The 20,396-nt window shown below is 41.2% G+C and overlaps 1 protein-coding gene across 6 annotated transcripts in view; it reads left to right on the top strand.

Moving 5' to 3' along the window:
- ZNF521 (zinc finger protein 521) overlaps nucleotides 1-19,120 on the top strand; it is a 294,631-nt gene extending 275,511 nt beyond the window's left edge. For all 6 annotated transcript variants that reach the window (XM_025213994.1, XM_025213989.1, XM_025214036.1 and 3 more), the window contains one exon: nucleotides 18,278-19,120. In XM_025213994.1, coding sequence (XP_025069779.1) covers nucleotides 18,278-18,307 — 30 coding nt within the window. In that variant the 3' untranslated portion in view covers nucleotides 18,308-19,120. The remainder of the gene's footprint in view (nucleotides 1-18,277) is intronic.
- Nucleotides 19,121-20,396: the final 1,276 nt, after the last annotated feature.

The raw sequence follows: 20,396 nt of genomic DNA, 5'->3' as shown, positions 1-20,396 counted from the left end.
TGCTGAAGTTCCAGAGGAAAAGTAGGGCAAGAATGACTTCAGTAGCTCAGTGTCCAGGTTTTTTTAGGTGAAAGATCACTTTGAGATGACACAGCTGAGTAGTCAGGCTGAAATCCTAGTTGGTATTTTATTAATTTTGCACCAAGATAAATCCTGAAATTCTGACAAACTCCATGACAGGTGAAATTCCTTCTTGCAGAATCTGCTCAGCAAGAGTCTGCTCATTTCGTTCTGTTCCGAGGCAGGCAACAGGAGGGCAGCTTTATAATCAGCCCTCAAAGGACCCCCAGCCGCCCCAGAGTCTTGGGCTGATTGAATAACTCCTGGGCCTCTTCCCCTAGGCCTCCATCAGCAGGGGTCCTGTGGAAAGCAATCTCCCGCAGACTGGCACTGAAGTGAGCTTTAAACTACTATTTTCTGCTCTCCAGAGGAGCCTGGAGTACTAAAAGATAGATGGACTGCAGATATTTTATGAGAAACTGTCAGAAGAAGAGCAGAGTAAATGTTTTTTTTTCCCCTTCCTTGAGTCATACGCTACATCATTGTAGAATTTCTCCCAGAGTCTTTTACATTGGAAATACAAAATTAATTGGGAACTAACCTTAATTTTTTTCCCCTCCCTCTTCTTTCCTTTTTTTTTTCTTCTTCTTCTTCTCCTCTTCCTCTTCCCTCCTCCCTTTTCTTTCTTTCTTTTTTTTTTAAATATTCACTCAAAGGCCCTTTGCTTAACCACAGTTGCAGAAAATCAGTACCATTTGCACTGAAATATTTATAATGACAGAATGAAAAATTGGATTCATTTTCTGGCCTGTAGCCGAACAGTCTGCAACTTTGTGCAGCATTGTTTAGCATCTCTCATTCCCTCCTTTCATTGGGGTCATTTTCAGACACACACGCACCCGCTGCCCATGCTTCAGAGGACTGCTTAGCAAAACATAGAGCCATTTTTAATCTCAGCAATGAGGAAACAACTTGTTCATAACCTTTCAACCATACACGGGGAGAAATAAGGGGAGGAGGCTTGGGGAACACGTAGGATTTGTCTTATAGGAGAGATTATAAAAGGTGACATTCAGTAATCTATTTCAGACGATGAAGAGGCACTGATGGAATTCAGCAGCCTGCTTCACTATGTTCTGAGAGAGACACGGTGGACTTAGCACCAGACTGGATGCAAAAGGCATGCCCTGTGATGCTAATTCCTTCTGTGGCCATAGGAAGCTCACTTGACTGTACTGAGGGAGAGATTTTAAAAATCTCCTTTATGTGCCAGTACATCCTGGCATTTCGGATGGGGAATCCCCGCCCCACCCATTCCTATTTCAAAATTTGGGAAATGGAGACAATTGTAGATATTTTCCTACCTCACAGGCATGTTTTGAGGATGAAATAGTTAAATGTTTGCAATTGGCTTTGACAGTTAAGATCCTCAGCCTCCAGCTCATATCTCGGTGCAGCTAGAGTTCTATAAACCCGTATTGGCCAGAGATCTTAGGAGACCCTCAATGTGCAGGAAACCCTGGGTGGCTTAGTACTAGGTTCTGGCTACTTCCTCTTGGTCCTTATGGCAACATGGAGGCTCTGCTGAGCTCCAATAATCCTCATCTAATATAACAGTCTCTAGGGGGCTCCAACAAATTAGTGCAGTCTTGTGACTGCTTTAGCATGCACCAGTGATTGAAAATGGCACAAGATGTGAACATTTGGTCACAAGGGCCCACAAAAATGTAATACAGCTGTGTAGGAATTATTCTGAAAACCTAAAGAATTTAACGGAAGATAACACCCTTCCTACAGGACTGTCCTCTCGAATTTAATAGAGAATTGCATCTCTTCAGTAGAATTCAGGAAGTCTGTGGAAATGATTCTGTCGTAAGTTCTGTAGCTTTTTGACAACATTATTGAATTACTGTAAAGCTCTCACAGTCAACATTTTACGTTTTGACACCTGAAAATAGTCACCTAAAACCATTTTGGTTTTAGGTTAAGCAAAAGGGGCAGACAGTCAGATTTGGTGTTGAATTCTGTAATGTGTAGAACAACTCCTGAAGGTTTTCAGAACCATCAGCTCCCGTTGATTTCCTGGAGAGTTGCAGGCAGCCAACACTTTGGAAACTCAGACTCTATATGGATATAGTTGTCCATATGTGCGTCACCTACAAGTGTGGAAATGTTGGCCTATTGGTTTAATCCATATTAAATTCATAAGTGCACACTATTTAAGTGCTGTTTGATAGTATCCTGTATCTAATACAGGTTTCTCTTTCCTGCTCCTTATCACCCTCTTGGGTCCTGATTTTTTATTTTGTGAATTAAAACTTCAGAATTTTGAATAGTTTGGATCAATTTGTCTTGGGAGCACAGCCCTAAAAGATGTGCACAGCTATGCTGATAACAAGGGTTGGGGCATTTGTGTTTCCATAATGGCACAGGAAATTCATGAGAAGTAAAGTGGGTTTTTTTGGTGATATCTTTTATTGGACCAATGGTATAGTTGGGAGATGTATTAGATAATCTTTCAGACATAAATGACCTTCTTTCAGGTCTAGGAAAGAAGCCTTCTCAGAGCTGAAAAAAGGCACGTTGTGCTCCAAAAGCTTATCTAACATCTCTCCAAACTATACCACCGTTGGTCCAATAAAGATATCACACAAAAAAAATCTTGCTTTCTGATAAAAAGGATCACTGATTATTAGGATCAATACAGATTGGTTTGTACCATGCAGCAAATGGTAGTTTGTGAGTGACACGTGCTTTTTTTAACAGCCAAAAGTTTCTTACAGACTTGCAGATTTGTCTTTTTATTGTGTTCCCAAGGATGGTTTGACAGGTCAGCATGAAGTGATCTGTGTTCTGACACAAACTGCATTGTAACTTAGGAATTTTGCCTGAAGTTGTTTTACTGTACTATTGCTTTGATTCAGAAAAGAAGTATCTACAAAGTGGCATGTTTTAGGATATGACAAATTTTTCTCCAATATTGTGCTGCATATATTCAAGAGACTTTCTACTTAACCCTTATTACTGCTTTCTGTGGGGGGGGTTTCTTTTTTCTTTTTTCTTCATATATGTGTGTAGGAGGGCATAATTTCTTGAATTGTTTTTTAGCAGCTAATGTGGGACAAAAATAATAGAAACCAAAGGGAATGTGAGCTGTAATTGTGAATATTATGTATTTTTAAAACTTGACATTTACAGTACTGATCTCCTTGCCAACTTAATGGCATTCTGAAGGAAAGCTGCATTCCAAAACCAGGAGTTCTGCTAAATTCATTCAGATGTATTTCTATAATTGAGGTGCCACCAAGTGATGATATAGATGTTTAAAATGTTTAAAGATGCCTGGCAGATTTGAAACAACAATAGGACTTGGTCCACAGTAAAGAGTGAGTACAGATCTTGCTGATGATATGGTACAAAGCTGTTATTGAACTGCAGGGACAGTTAGAATAGAGTTGCCCCCAAGCAAATTCTTTATCTCATCATTGGAGATAGTAGCTTTCAGGGGAAATGGTTTTCTCCTTTAGCCTGAATCTGTGGGTTGCCTTTGTTTTTCTGTTTGGAGTGCCAGTCAGTTTAGTAAAGTTATTAGTTTATAAATTTTGCCAAGGTAAAGTAACTGTAAGAGCTTTAAATTAGAATAAGTGCCACTTCTGTATGGCAGGTTCCTTTGAGAACTGATTAGAAAGCAGGCCTCCTGTTGCCTGCCCCTTTATGCATGGCGGTAATGCTGTGTGTACTTGTTTATAGCTTATGTTTGAATTTGTATAAGTGTGCGCTGTGGTATGATGAATCGCCCTCTGATAGACAAGATTCTGCTTTTATTCTGGGATCAAGCTAATACTTCACTTTAAAGAGTTATTTTAATTAGGTAGTTTTATTGTAATGAATTAAAATTAACCTGAAGTAGCAAATTATATAAGAATGCGAGGGTTATAGATTAGTCTCACCATAGCTACAGCACATCTTTTTGTAAAGGAATTAAAGTTCTGTATTTTTGATGGTTTGGCACAACATATGGGTGGCAGCTGAGTGTAACCGGTGTCACCATTTTTTTCCTTTCCTAAATGTGATTCTTTTCACTTTGTTCAGAGGACTACTGTACTAAAAAGCAGTAACAGGAGACAGGGGTGTGAATACACATGGGGTACAGGTGCAACACAGTGGGCGTATCTATATGTGTACATTTACTGTGCAGTAACCAAAATTACTGCATAGTTCAGGCGTGTGTCTACACATGCACACCCATAATGTGCAGTAAATATGGAGACTTATGCCGACTTGAGTGTAAATGATGCAGATATCAAATTTACACCCAATTAGTTACTGCACAATAACGCACTTGTAGACGCCTCACTGCGCAGTAACACTGTGTGTGTGGACTGACTTGGGACTAACTTTAGTTTCAAGTCAGTCCACATACAGCGGCAATGTGCTTTAATGCCTGCACGTGTAGACACTGGCCTATTCCTACTTGCTGTGCCATAACTTACTGCACAGTAAATTTATGCTGGAGTAAATGCACGTGTAGACACACCCAGTGGCAACATGTTCAGTCTTTCCTTGTAGGTAATAAGCCCCATTCATTCACTTGTTCTTCACATAGGTTACCACCAGAAATGAAGCAGTAGGGTGCCATGAGGGTATCCCAAGTGTTCATGAGCACACTGGAAAACCCAGGTCTTGAACATGGTGTCAGGTGTTAAAGACCTGATAGCCACGAAGGTTATTGCTTCATGTCTAGCATTAACATTCAGGGGGCAGGAATAAGTGGGTAGAGCTTGTTGCCTTGGCAGCAAGACTGACGCTCCTGCTGATGTGACAGTCCCCAGTTAGCCTGTAGGCCAACCCCAGGGGACAGTCCATAGGGGTGAGCAGAAGTATTGTAGCATCACCACCCAAATCAGGGGATGGGGGAACATTTCCCTCTACTGTAAGCACAAGTAAAGGAAGAACTGAAAACACTTATCACTCACAACATGCTACTGTCCAAGTGCACAGTTGGACACAGAATTGCCAAGCAGACACATAGGACCTAAATAATTTTGAGAAGGTAGATGCATCACTCATGAAAAGATGGGAGGAAAGGAAAAGGCTATTAAAAGAAAAGAGAAAAATCTGTTACTTTTTATTTAGAAAAACTCACAAAGATTTAGACCTGATTTCTTCATTGCATTGTACTCTTGTATAGTCATTGATACCAGTACAAAGTGGTTCATTCTGTTTTGCACAAGTATGGGTGATTGCACATGGCAACAGAAAATCAGGATGCCACATTTTATAACCCAAAATCCTCCATGAGGAGTGTAACATTTTATTGTCCTTGTACTGTGTGCGGGTTTCAGGCTTATAGTTTTACAGTTTAAAAGTATAGAAATGGATATATATTTAAACACACAGTAACCTCTGACTTTTCTAAAAGTAATCACTAGAATTAGGCCTGATTGTGACCATCATAAAAGCAAGACCCTCTTTTTACTCAAGTGAAAACTCTGATAGTTCTTTACCATTTTGTGTTAATCTTTTGATAGTGTGTAATCTTAGAGGTGCTAAATTAGGGGTGAGCAAAATACGGCCCACCAAGCCATTCTATCCGGCCCACGTGGGCCCCCCCAAAATTAAGAAAATTAATATTTATCTGCACATGGCTGCCTGGCATGTGGCCCTTGATGGTTTGCCAAAACTCAGTAAGCGGCCCTCTGCCTGAAATAATTGCCGGCCCCTGTAGCTAAATATTGGCATATGAGGTATCATATATTGGAAGTTAATGTGAGGAAATGAAGTCCAAAGCTCCATTTTGTCACCTGATAACTACAAGCACAATTCCAGAGCTAAGACATTAAGTAGTGTGGTGACCATGACAGTATACCGATTAGCTGAGCATTTCTATTAGGGCTTTGCAAAGCTTTGGTCCCTGATTTGATTTGGCAGAGATTCTGCCTGATTCGGTGGCTGAATCTCTGAATCTGAATCGAATCAGAGGACCTTTTGATCTCTCCGAATCAAATCAGAACCCTCCGAATTGATTCGGAGAGATTCGGAAACATTCAGAGATTTGGACATAGAGACAGCTTTAAATGTTTTTTCTACATACTTCAAGGTAGCAGGGGCTCATGAATGCTATGATACTGGGGCGCAGGGAGTGTCCCACAGAAGTACAAGGGGGTCCCCAGCACGCTTGCTAGCAGACCCGGAAGTGGACCAGAAGCACTTCCAGTCCACTTCCAGGTCCGACAGGAAATGCGCTGGGGGGCCACCCCCCATGCCCCCCTTGCTCAGCAACTGGTGCGCCCTGGGTCTGGGGGAGCACCCGGGGTCCCTCTGTGCCCAAGGACCGAGCCGGGGGGGGGGGGGGGGCCTGTGCACTCCCTCGCAGACCCAGAAGTGGACTGGAAATACTTCTGGTCCATTTCTGGTTTCCCCACCAAGCACATGGAGCCCCCCCCCCGCACTCCTATGGGACGCTCCATGTGCCCCAGCATCGCAGCCTTGACAAGCTGCGCCTGGTACCTCAAGGTATGTATAAAAAAATTTTAAAGCTGTGTCTGTGTCCGAATCGCTGATTCTCTGAATCAGCATCGAATCTTCAGATTCAGATTCGGCCAAATTGAATCAGGGACAGTGATCTGAATCAAATAATTGAATCACTATCTCTGATTTGGGCCAAATCGAAATCGAAATCTAAATCACTTTGCACACCCCTAATTTGTATGTATATCCCTATATAATTGAAGAGCACAGACAAGTTATAATGTTTTTCCTCTTTGACTACCTTGAGAAATTATCATTTATGTGTACAGTTCACTTGTAATTTCATTCAACGGAATTCTTGCACATGCACATGTGGAAAACTGTGAAGAATCATTGTTTTAAAGGTTGCCCTTTGCATATAAATCGCATCTCCGTGTGCTTCCCCATTTTAATTGGGTGACCTTTTGAATCCTATAGGCGAGAGTTTAAATTCTAGGCCTGCTAGTCAGTTTAGGATTCAAAATCAATGCACTGATCCAGGAGCTAGCAGCTATCCTACTATAAATGAGAACAGGCACAATAGAAGTGGAGAAGGAAAAGGGCCACTTGGAATTGTCTTCAAACCACGTATACAAAACCACCCTAGCTGACTGAAGGGTGCGGATAAAATAATGGTTCATTTGTCTGTTTAACCCTAAAAAGACTGTCTGGATTTCAAAAAGAAAAAGAAAATCAGGAGGAGCAGGAAGTGTGTAGTGTTTCCAACAGGACATTTCTGTGCAATTATCAATTTAAGCTATCATTATTTGTCACTAATTACTACACTGAGCTGTTAAATATTTAGTAGTAGTTTGTTTAATTGGGTTTGACCTATAAAGAAGTCTGTACATACCGTAGCTCTGGTTCCAAGAGTTGGTTTTGCACTCAAAGCTAGGCAAATCAAAAATTTGTATTCACATAAGATGAACACATTATATTGTGAGACAAGGGTTTTTTTGTTGTTGTCCTTTCTCTCTCTCTTTCTCTCTCTCTCTTTTTTGCACTCTCACCCACAGATTTATTTATCTTTAAGGTATCTAAAATTAGAGCACGGAGAAGGAGCACTGCTCACAGATGTAAAATGGGGAGGGAGGTCATACTTAAACTTGTTTACAGATGTTCTAGTTTGGAAAGCATCAGCATAATAAATTAAACATTGCAAAAAAAAGTATTAGGGCATAGCAACAACTGGCACATGAACACATCTGTCTGCAAAACAGTGACTTAATCCCTGAATATCTTATGATGCAGGATATTGCTTATCAAAGCCTTTTGTCCCATGTTACTCCCCTTCAGACAAACAGTTCTGGATTCTATTTGCTCTTTGGACTGGCTATTGCTGCTGTGTTGAGGAGAATGTTGTATATCCTTTTGTAGAGCACAGTGTGTGTGTGTGTGTGTGTGTGTGTGTGTGATATATGTTTTTCTAGCCCAGTGGGGCCACCCTTCTAATAGACATGGTCTTCTTTCTATTCCCTGTCCTGTGCCCCTGCTCAATCTCCTGCTCTGCTTTCTGCTCCCTGCCCTGTGCTCCATGCATAATTTACTGTTCTACTTGCTACTGTATCTGCCGCTGTGTTGTGTGTCCCCTCCTTGGTCTGCCATGTGCCACACACAGAGGCTGCATGGCACCAAATTCGAAGCTTCAGGGTTCAGAGCACTTCAAATGCGTGTCTCTCCATTCCCTTGTGACAAATCATTGCTATAACCTGCTTGCTCCACTCTAGAAGCACAAGAAGTCAGTAGAGCTGGCAGAGTAGAGAAGCTGAGGATCCCTCACATAGCGTGAATTCTTAATCAATATAGAACTAAAATAGCCAGTTTTAGTCTGTTTCTTGTCATTGTCTTCTCCCAACTCACACACACACAACACAGGTACATATATATATCTAGGGCCTTGTCAGAAGAGGGAATGTGACACACATGACATTCTGCTCCAGTGATAACCAGATGGCATAATAGTCTTGTGCGGGCTGTTACCAGCCAGTGTAAAGGTACTTACACAAGTTACATTTTTCATGTAATCTTACTATTAAAAGTGCTGTACAGAAGGGGCAGGCAAAATACAGCCACCGGCAAGATCCAGCTCACCGGGCACTTCCATCCAGCCCGCAGCACCCACCAACAAATCGTGCCTGCTCAGCTCTCCCACCCATGAGGATGGGAGCAAGGTGCCCACATGTACACACATCTCTCCAACATACCCTATTGCGCCTTCATCCCACCATCTAGCCAGGACACAGCTTTGGGTGGGGCTGCTGATGCCCCTGCTGCAGGCTTCTCTGCATCCTGCTCCCTCTGGGCAGCAGGTAGGGAAGTGGTGGGGGTGGGGCTGCAACTGGGCAGGGGCTGGCAGTGCTATGGAGCCCATGCCCAGGGGGGTGGCAGCAGTGTGGAGCTTGGGTGGCCAGTATGTAGGAGTGAAGCCCCCTCCCCACACACCACCCAATGGCATGCAGCCCCAGCAGGGAACAGGGGCAGCAGCAGCAGGCGGGGGTGCTTGGGGTGCTGGCATCTGGCTTCAGCCAGTGCTGCACATCCCAGCGAGGAGCACAGCCCCTGCCAGGCAGTCTGTATCACTGGCACACCCTGCACTTGCTTGCGCAGTATGGGAGGGAAACCCCAGGCACTGGAGCTAGACAGCCGGCTGCACCATGGGCAAAGTGTGGAGGGTCCCCACACCCCTCTCACACTCCCTCACATCCCACAAACCACACATGCCTGCACCCTGCCCCCACAACCTCCCACATATATACAACCCCCCAACATACCCTATGCCCCACCACATACACCCGCACCCCACCATACACACACACCCCTAACCACACTCCCCACACAATGTAAAAGATTAAGAATTTATTTTGAGTTATTATGAAATCACCTCTATATACAGTACTCACACAAATCATGACAAAATATTTTTGTAATAAAATTAAAATATGTTATAGTGGGTGTTTGACTTTTAATGTATGATTTGGGGTTTTTCTGGTTCTGAGATGGTAATCCCCACTCTCCCAAAAGGAGCATTTGGGGTGGGGGGGCAAGGGGAGGGACTTCCAGTGGCAAAGGTCAGGTGTTAGGGGGTGGGACGTCTGGTCCCAAGATGGCAACCAGGGGGCGGGTCAACTGTCAAGAGGTGGGGCTAGCCATGCAGCCCTCATAAGCTCACCAAACCTTGTTAAGCGGCCCTCCACCCAAAATAATTGCCCGCCCCTGCTCTACATCCATGACATAATACATGCTTACAGATGCAGAACACTTTAAAAATGGCTGACCATGTGAAAAATTTACCCTTGATAAATCAACTATTAGCTGACGTGCTCTACAGTAGAGCGTATTAGGGAGGGTTCGTTTTTCGCATACACGAGGCTGTTACAGAGAGGAGAGAATCTCCTCCCTGTGCAGCAGGGGAGGGAGGGGGAAAGGAGCGGGCAGCATGCAGCTGCTGGCTGGGCTTTGCCATGGCCAGAGCTGGGGGTGGGAGGGCACAGTGGAGTGGAGCCCCCTTGCCTTGCAGCCCCCCTCCCCCCCCAGCTACCCAGCTGGAGTATTGGGGGGACCTGAGCGAGATCTGTGAGGCGAGGGCCTTCATTTCACACCCCCTGCCCCTTTTCCAACTCTGGCCACAACAGAGCCCAGCTGGCAACTGTGGTGCTGCTGCTGCTGTCAAGAGGCTCGGGCTAGAGGTGAGGGAAGGGAGACCCACCCCTCTTCCCCCACCCCCCACCTGAGCTTCTTGACGGGGGCAGCACACAGCTACTGGCTCTGCTTTCCTGCAGCTGGAGCCAGGGGGATGAAACAGGGACTGGGGAGAGGGGCAGCTCAGCTGCTGGCCAGGGCTGGTGCAGGCAGGCTTAAGCCCTCCTGACCCAACAGGAAAACATCTGTGGGGTCAGGGTGGCTCTCACTTATGGTGCTTTGTGTAAAGCACCATGAGCTAGAACACCTCCCCTAAATGTCTGTAGGCACTTGAAGTTAGGGCAGCTTTGAAGTTCCTTAAACTTATGCCAATGACTTAACCCAGCAATTTCAGATAGCCTTGATGGTGAGGGAAGTGCAAAGAACGATGCATATCCATGTTCATTATGCATCACCCACCATCCAAGAGTGGATGCTACTCAGACAATCCCAAGGATGAAACATTCTTTTCTAAACCTAAAAATGTGCATTATATTTTTACAAACAGCAGGTCTTTGCCATTCAGAGTTCAGAAATGGGTCAGTCCTTCACTGACATTTTACTAGTAGCTCTCTATAAATTACTGAATAAAAATGGGAGGCTTGCATTTTTAAATTCCAAGTTGCATCCCATGAGCACCCTATCTATTTAGTGATTTTTTAATTTTGTTTCTTCTAACATAGTTTGAAATTTTCATATATAAGAATCGTAATGCTAGGTCCTTTGATATAAACATGAACGAATGTCATAAATGGTTCCCAACAGTGCCATTTCAGAGGTACTAATATCATGCAAAACTTTCCTAAAAAGATCAAGTAATCTAAGTTGTTTGTTTAATTATAATTCAAAGTGGACTTTTGCAAATTGTCATTGTTAACAAAGGTCACCCATGACCTAAGATAATGATTTTGTTGCCTATTAGACCTAATTATGGGCCATGTTCTACAAGGTGATAAGTGCTACTCAATTCCCTCTACTTCAATGGCATTTGAAGGTACACAGTAACTCACAGGCTAAGACACTGTATATGTGGTGAGGTAGCTTTGTTGTACATCATATCAAATGTTTGTTTCATGGTAAAACCCCAGTTGTCAGAGTTGAAATGGTATTGGGTTTGTTTTGAGTTCAGTCCTAGTATCCAGTTATTCAGCCTGGATGAGACTTCATCATTTCCTATTTCTAAAATACCAAAGAATTCAAATAAAACAATGGAGGTCAATACTCCTCTCCTTTGTCAAGTACGCTGGGGTACTGTAGTTACTACTCACAACTCACAGCCTGCCTATAATCTTTCTTTCTCTGTTCTGAAACCCTCCTGCTAGTTTCCTGCTATCACCTTTCATGAGTACTCAAACATTATCCTCTTTCCAGCGGCAGAACTCCCTTAAACCCAGTCAGGACCTCCAAGTGCCAAGAATGAATCCAATTTCCAAAGATCATCACCTGAACATTAGGGGCCGTTCTAAGGTACTTGAAGACACACCATTCTAAGGCAGACCATAGAAACATTTTTTTTTAATTCCCAGGTTTCAAAAATAGTGATTTGGGGTTTGGGGTTTTTTTCTTACCTGCAGAGGAGCTCACTAAATTATTTTTTTTGGTTAGCTTTGGACTAAGTTCCCATACATATTTCACCTACACCAGAGTGAGAAAAATTATTTAGCTTGGTAATCTAAGGATCCAATTATAACATAGGTCAAAGCTGTAACAGGAGTAGACCCAGATATGTCCCTTACATTAACTGTATTGGTGAGAACACCGGCTGCGTCCTGGTTAGGGGAACACCGGTAGATCTCATCTACCCTACTTTTAATTGTATTGAATATGAGTCAAGGAATCAAGCTTCCTGACTTGGTCATAAGTGGTGGTGTAGATCCTATATATCAAACATAGGCTTGCCATCTTTGGATGCTTTGAAATGGCCTAAATATTTGTCTGAAACCAGCTTCTTAACTATGTAGATATAACTGCACATGTGATTTTGGGCTGGTTGTGCCTTTTCCTCTCCTGGGAGGAACATCAGGAAAAATTTCCTAACCTTGAGGTCTGTAAAGCTGTGAAATTGTCTCCCAAGAGAAGTGTTGGAGGTCTAATTAAAATTGGACTGGGCAAAACACTTGAAATTACACTATAGGCAATAATCTGTCATTGGCAGGACGGGTGGAGAAAATGCCCTAATAGGTCTTATCTGTCTTTAAATTCTATGCATTTCTGTTCTTCCCGTTTATTATGCTATTTCACCTTTTTCTTTAATGGTGACACAGTGTCATCTAGAAAGGATTATAAGATGTTATTGCAAGCTGTGTGAGATGATACCAAATGTCAAAAGAAAATGCAACAGTTTCTCTGCAGGTTTGCAGCGATTATAACAAGGAAAAGAAACCATGCCTGTGTAAGCCAGGCACATCAATGCAATGTTTTTGATCTGCAAGACAGTGGCAAAAGTATGCAATGGCAATATATGTTTATTGTTTTGACATTACCTTTTCACATTCTTTATAGATAAAGAATAACCTTGTTCAACCAAACCTAATACAAATATGACTAAATCCCCTTCCATAGCTGTATATGTTGCTCCAGTCATTAAAAACATCTTTTATCCACATATTTCAAATATCCCTCAAGGCTTTGGCTAAATAAGGGTATACTGTACCCTTTTTGCATCTTAATTGATAGTGTATATTACAGCTAAGTATCTCACAAATCTAAATAGCTCATCAATATTGCCTCAGGTATAATTGTAATGCAGTCTATCAGGAAAGAGCCACTGCACAATATAAAAGGGCTTTAACAGAGAAACAGGTGCTGCAGTGCTTAAGCATCACAGGTTTGAGGGTAAGGGTAGCAAAAACAGGCTTACCTGAACATTTAACTAGCGCTGTGACTTGGGTCTGAAGTGTTTTGTTTTGTGTTTTTAATATTGTAGCAGCCTTTTCCCTCCAGCCCCGTGTGATATAAAATTTCACTGTTTGCCAAATCATAGCTCTATGTTACAGATATTATATCATGATAGCCACTGAAGTGATGAAGTTTCAGTCTAAGATTCCAAAACCCATGTTGATATTGTTGAACTAGATTCAAAATGTGTCATTAATAATACTCTTCTTAAGGTTTTGCTGGGTTTGCTATTTTAACAGTCTTTTCTCCTCCTCCCCCCCACCCAATCCCTGCATAACTGTGGAAAAGCCAACATCCCATTTTTAACTTAAGACAGTTTGAAAAGTATGATACAAGGAATAAAGAAGCAGTAAGAAGTTTGGAATAAAAAGGAGAGGAGAGAAGCAGAAAATCTTGATTAGAAAGTATAATTTAATAGAACATGTATTGAACCAAATGTATTGATTAATGTAGAAGATATAGTACTTATATTGATTCAAACTAGAGATTTAGTACTAAAAGCTGTAAGCCAAAAAGCTGTTGCAGATTGCTACAAAAGTCAGTTTAATGCTGTCCTTGAGAATGCCTTCACAAAGAAATTCTTCTAATGTTTGAGGAGTAGGTAGAATGCGGTATATGTCAGTTTGATCCCAGAGGGTTTTATTTTGTACTCTAATAGCTGTTACGAGCCTACATTATATCCAAGGAGTAATTTTCCTTAGGGGTGCCCAGCTCGCTTTGTGTCAATATTCTAGCATTTTAAGTCACGTACAGTATATGCTTCTGGGAACAGTGCAGGAGCCAGCCAGACTCATAATGGTCTGCATTCATTAATAAAGGCAGAAGCTTCAGTCCCTCTATTGCCCACTACAGGGATGCCTCCCTGGTCTTCAGGGACCCGTACAGACACATTTAAAGAAAGCTTTATTTTGAGTGGGCAGGAGATGAAATGTAGGACTTGCAGGCATTTCCTAAGTCAGCTATATGCCCGAGCACAGGGGTGACCTTAATGGGTCAAAGAAGAATGCAGGTCAAAAGACTTATTATCCAGCCTGTTGGAAACCAATTGCTTTTGTTAAAAAAAAAAATGTAGTGCTTAAAGGTTGATGGTAATGTAGAGTTCTGTTTTACAACCTGAAACTGTATCATAGTGCAATGGGGTTTAAAAAAAAAATAAAGATTATCTTTAATGTGTGCAGATAAAGGATTCCACATAAATGATAACATGTAGGGTCCCATAATTAGTTAATCAGTGGTGATTGATTACTGATGTTTGTGTTCCTGAACTAAGGAAAAAATAACATGCTGCCATAGTACTGTCACCATCTGTTGAAAGAATACATCCACATTTCATCTCTATATTTCTTTATTTGTACCCTCCGTGCACTGCGTCTCAGGTACGATTGTGTCCTATTTCATCTAGTTAAAAAAAAGTCTCATTTTAATTGAATGCAACTAGAGTTTACATTAGAGATTCTAACGGGATAGAAATCAGTGAATATTTTTCCTTCCTTATATTTGATGCAGTGCATGGTATTTTTTGCAAGCTTACACATCTTGTCTCTTTGAGATAAATAGAGATAAATATAGAAAGGCAACAAATAACAGGAAATTATTATTACTTTCTACTGTCTCAACCATTTTTGCAGAACAACCCAATTCTCTTTGTAGAAGAGATTTCTCCAGTTAGTGTTGTATTGAAATCTGGGTATGATTTTAACTCTGTAGCCTTAAGAACAGGGATTTCCCAAGGCTTTTTGCTCATGGAAAGTGGTGTAGTCTAATGGTTTAAAGCAGCTCACTGGGAGTTAGGATTCTGGGTTTATATCACTGGTTCTGCTAGAGAAATCTCAATCTCTAGAAACAGCATAAATACATTTTGAAAGTGTTTTTCTAGGTGAAATATGTTGAAGCCAAGTTCTCTCTGACTAAATGGCTATTTCCAGAATAAGATAGAGCTAGGGAAATAAGTTTTTTTTTTTTACAGGTTTCCTAGTTTTTTGTTTGCTTGCTTTATTTACTTATTTATTTTGTGGGAAACAAATGCAGTGGCAAAATGTCTTTTTTTTTTCACCATGTCTCTATTTCGTATGTGCATAGCCTGGACTTGTGTGTACAACATAGCTTTTCATCCTGAAATCAGAGGGGGTTTTTAAATTGCCCCATCCTCACTGGTGAGGCATGTACAGAATACTTTTCTCTTTCCATTGCTGAATACAAAATCAAAATTTTTGTTTCACAGAGAGACTGTATCTCTTACCTAACAAAAACAATTATATCTGTACTGTGCTGAGACGGGGGGATATTAGTATGTGTAGTCTTCAGCACTTTACTTGAGTTATAGACATGCAGCAAAGAAAAAAAAAAATCCCCTCCCCCACACACAACCAGTTGCTCCAAAATCAGGAAAGATATTTAAGAGTTTCTGAAAGAGATTTTTTTTTTAATTTCTGCTCTTAAATGTGATGTATCAGTTGTTGTGGGCCACTTCTGCTCTCACAGCCACATAGCTGTTCTTAGCACTAACATTGGGCTCTCCCTGAGTGCACAGGACTGCCATGATCATGTCCAAGGGAGCTTCACATTGTTTTTCTACATGGGCAAACTTCCACTGTCATGAAAGTAGGAGCTCTGTACACAATAGGGATTGCAGAATATCAGATTCAGGATCTGCTGGGTGGTTAATAGAGAAGAGTTTTGCCCTAAATTTTTAAACACAGCACCCCTCATAAAAGCAACAACAGTTCATAACTGGGATTAATGTTTGCAATTTTCAGTCACTTAGCCATGGGGTCTCCAATAGATGGCTTTTTGTAGAATGGAATATGGCTCTCTGTGGGATTACAGATTTTTCCTCCTTTTCTGATCTCGCCTCTCCCATCCTTTGTCCACTTGTCTGGTCAGTGTTATGGCCCTGATGTGCTTTCACTTTTAGTTTATGAAAAAGCCTGTCTTTTGTGAAACTGAACAGGTATTTCTCCCTACCTTACAGTTGTCTAAAACACCTTTGGGGAGCACTGCTTGTTCTAGGAAACCTGAGCAATGGTGTCCTGTTTTGTTTGTTTAAGATAAGTTCCATTGCATGATTAAGGCCTAAGCTCCATAAGCTCTTTGTATTGGGTTTCTTCCAGTCCTGCCCTATTCAGCCTTTTTCTTCACTATCCTTTTTTTCTTAATTATCTCTTCATTATCCCTGAAGAATCTCATTTTGCATCAGGCACTATGGTCTGGGCCACTGAGTGGAAGGGTGAGCAGGTCCTCATTCTGTGATTTGTTTTCTCTCTTTCACTTTTGTGCCTTTTTATTTTTTAATAAAAAATGTCACTGCAGCGGTAGCGCTGAGTACACATACAGAGCACCTTTCAATTGTTTCACATACTGCTGCACAGCTCTTCCAGACTCCAAACTGATTATGTGTAGCTCAGTCAAAAAAAGCAGGGACAACTGACATGCATTTACTTTTGAGTAGATTCAAACATAAAGACACCCCAAATCCTTATTCAAAATAGCAATTTGGCTCTGACTTTAAGCAGTCAAAACCAGGGGCCATCAGAATTCTGACTGTCACCCGAAGTTTAACTTGTCCCTTTGTTTCTGGAGACTGCAGGGTCTCAAATCCGTCTGTGGGTTATATGCCGCAAGTGCAGCAATAATGGACACAATAGGATGACAAAAAGGCAGACTGTCAGATTTAACTCTTAATTTCCTTGCTCTTGTGGTTTAAAGTCAGAGCCCATTACCTGTGACTGGCCAACATTTTAGTGTGGGTGTATTGTTACAGCTTTACAGTGTTTTGAAATGAGCTTTTGAAAAAGATGCTATATGAAATCAAATGGCATGATATGTATGTATTAGATCATATATATATATAATTTATTATGCCATTTTATTTATTTATTTATTTATTTAACTCTTTGGCCTTGGAAGATCTGGAATGCCTGCCACCAGCATTAAATCATTTTGCATTCACATCTGGAAATCATGTCTTCAAGTGTCAATGGGTCATTTTCCTTTTCATCTTGAGAATGGCACTACTTTAAGAATTCCTGCCTTACTCTGTGAGCCTTTTCTTGCCAAATGTCCCATGAACTATTGTGTGTACGCGTGCACAGCTTTATATTTGTCTAAGGCTGTTAGATTAGCATAGAATCAGACTGTATTTCACATTTGTTTTGCTGTGGCTGTTTTTATGTTTATATTCATGGGTGGCTCTTAAGCGTATGGTTCAGTAGGTGTTCGCTTCACTGAAAATGATGGCTATCTTTTGGGAATAGGTTCATTTTAAAGTGCTTTAGTCCAGAAGAGTTTGAATTAAAACTGATAAAATGAAGGGACTGTACAGTTTAGAAACTGATAATGGGGCACAACTGGTTTCACCTCCAGGTTGCCAGTTCAAATCTGGCCTGCATTGATGATTGCAAAGTCATTACCCTCTGGTGTCTATTCTGTTTTCTCTGAACTGAGATTGCAGGCTTTGTCCAGTTTTCGGTGGACACTGTTAATGTTGCAGAAGACCTAGCATTCACTGGGAACCTTCTCTTATTTGGACAATAATGAGTATGAGTGATCAGAGAGGGTAAAGTACCATCTCACCCAAAGACACATCAGTCTCTGAGCCTATATCACCTTATGCAAGGCAGTACATTCACTTAAGGATATGAGAGTTTGAATTGTTGTTTGATAAATCAAAGAATCTTTCTGGCTTCCCCTTCACAATTTTTGGTCAGCCAAGTGAGCATTACAGTGCCCTTTCAACTTTAAAATACTCTGTCGCTGATCAGGGGAAAGCTATGTTTGGTTGCATGTTATAGCAAGGAAGTTAAAATGAGCATGTTTCTGGTTTGTTGGCATTATAGCAAGTAAGGGAAAGAAATGTTTGGCTCATTATGCATTACAGGCTAAATTCAACAGCATGGGAGTGGGCACTGTGGTTAGTGAACTTGCATTCACTTCCACCAGGGCCTATTTGACCTAATGGACTTTAAGGCATTCCAGTGCCATTCTCATGACTTACGAAATAATACCAGTGCAAAGATGCGAACAGAGAGCTCTCTTCTGTTAACATCAAAGTTTATTTAGGCCATTTTACAGAGATGGCAAATATGTTGTCCTCATGGACATTATTCTGTATACTGTTAGTAGAATTTTTAGCACAGCTGCATGTAGCAATGCCTATCCTATAACTAAGCTCTCTTTTCTGTTTTTATTCCAGAATCATACGATGACCCAACATAGCAGTTAGTGCAAGGCCCATCTCTTCAAGAGAATTCTTTGTGGCACAAAAAGGGAACACATTTTACTCTTTGCACGAAACTTTCATTGTTAATGTATATTATTCAGAAACATTGTATTGTACCATAAAACTTGTATTATCGAAACTGTTGGATGTTCATGTGTTTGAACTTTTGAGCACCGGATAGGCTTCCTGTATATAAAGTGTTGCACATGTATTATGTTGTCTGATACTAAAATGGTCTTATAAAGACAAGTGGACTTGGGCCCTATTCAAGAAAGATAAAATAATAATAATACTGTGTGAGGAAAAAAAGGCTTAAGAAAATGTGTCATTTTTGAGGAAGAGGGAGAAAAAAAATAACTGTTACCTTACAGCTGTGTTTGGCCTTCCTTTCATTTAAACTTAAGTCTAAAATATCTCTCTTTTGGTATACAAACAGATGAATCCAAGACTATTTTTTATTGCTGAAGATTCTTGCAAAAAATATGAGAAGGCTTTCTCACAGAGCAAGACCCCACCATTGAATAAGGCCCGTATATATATTTGTAAGCCTTGCGATATGACAAATAGCATTACCATATATGCAATAGTTGTTATGTAGATTGTCAAAGAAACTTTTTTTTTCCTGGATACCATTTGAAGCTTTGAGTGTTCAAGACTTTCCTTAATGATTTCACACAGCCAAATTCTTGAATCAGTTGAACTAACCTGTATGTTACTGTTATTAATGTTTACTCTGCGGTCTGAACCTGGAGATTACTGGAATTGTTTTCCAAGAGGAAATAAATTCAGTTTACCATTATGTGTGTGTTGTGTCTTATCTTTTTCCTATTTCAGTGCCATTATTATTATTAACATTCATTGTGTTTATTATGGTCACTTCTAAGGGTCAGCCACATTTCCATTTTACCAGGAAGTATACAAATGCAGAGGCAGCAGATGGTCCCTACCCCTATACCCTTCCATTTTAAATAGAAAAGACATTAGGCTCATAGAATCATAGAAAAGTAGGGCTTGAAAAGACCTCAGGAACTCATCTAGGATTGTAGGAAAGTAAGGACTGGAAGGGACCTCACAAAGTCATCTAGTCCAGCAGCCTGCTCAAGGCAGGACCATCCCTGACTAAATCATCCCAGCCAATGGCTATGTCTAAACGCTCTTAAGAACATACAAGGATATAGATTCCACAATTTCTATAGGTAGTCTGTTCCAAAGCTTGGTCACCCTCATAGTCAGAATGTTCCTCCTAGTTTCCAAACTAAATTTCGCATCTTGAAGCTTGAGGCCATTGTTCTTAGTCCTGTCTCTTATGGCCCAAAGGAAAGCCCATCTCCATCCCCTCTGTAATTGCCTTTCAGGTATTTGAAGATGATTATCAAACCCTGCGTTAGTCTTCTCTTGTCCAGACTTGGTTCTTTTTAGCCTTTCCTCAAACCCTTGTCGAGGCAGGATTCTCCCTATCCCTCTCTCATACAAGTGTTAGGCTAACCAGTCCTTAAAACTGCATGAACTCTCATACAACTACCAGGTGTAACAACCAAAACCATCAAAAACACCCTCATCTAAAAGGGTGAGAACACCCTTGCCACAGCTAAAGCAAGGTGAGAACACTTACAACATCCTGCCAGGAGCAGTTGTTAAAATCCACTTGAGATATCCAAACTCATTTGCTACTTTCACTGCTAGTGGGTCACCATACATCTGAATTGCCAAATTATTTTTATATTTCAGTTCTGGTGCAAGCCATCATAGGCATCTTCCGGCCTTGGGGGCTGGAGGCAGGAGAGAAGACTTAGAATCAGGAACCTCCTCAGTTCTAATCCCAGCTCTGATAATGACTCTGTTAACCTCATGTCCCTTAACTTCTGTGCTGGGATAGATGGCAGAAGGCAGTGTGGCTAAAGTATGCTACTTATATGATGCTCTCCACTGACAAAACAGCCCTTATGGGGTTGCAACGAGATAGTGCAACTTAAAGCAACCTTGCTGGGGGCTGAATTGCCCCCTAGATACCTTCAATACTGAAAGGAAAGGAAAAGTAATAGAAAGCCATCATTGCCCACCAGTGTGCCAAGCACTGTTCAAGCTCACCTGA

Source organism: Alligator sinensis, unplaced genomic scaffold (genome assembly GCF_000455745.1).
Source record: "Alligator sinensis unplaced genomic scaffold, ASM45574v1 scaffold117_1, whole genome shotgun sequence".
Taxonomy (NCBI): Eukaryota; Metazoa; Chordata; order Crocodylia; family Alligatoridae; genus Alligator; species Alligator sinensis.
Note: the sequence above shows the minus strand (reverse complement) of the source record. Positions and strands in the feature narration are given on the sequence as shown.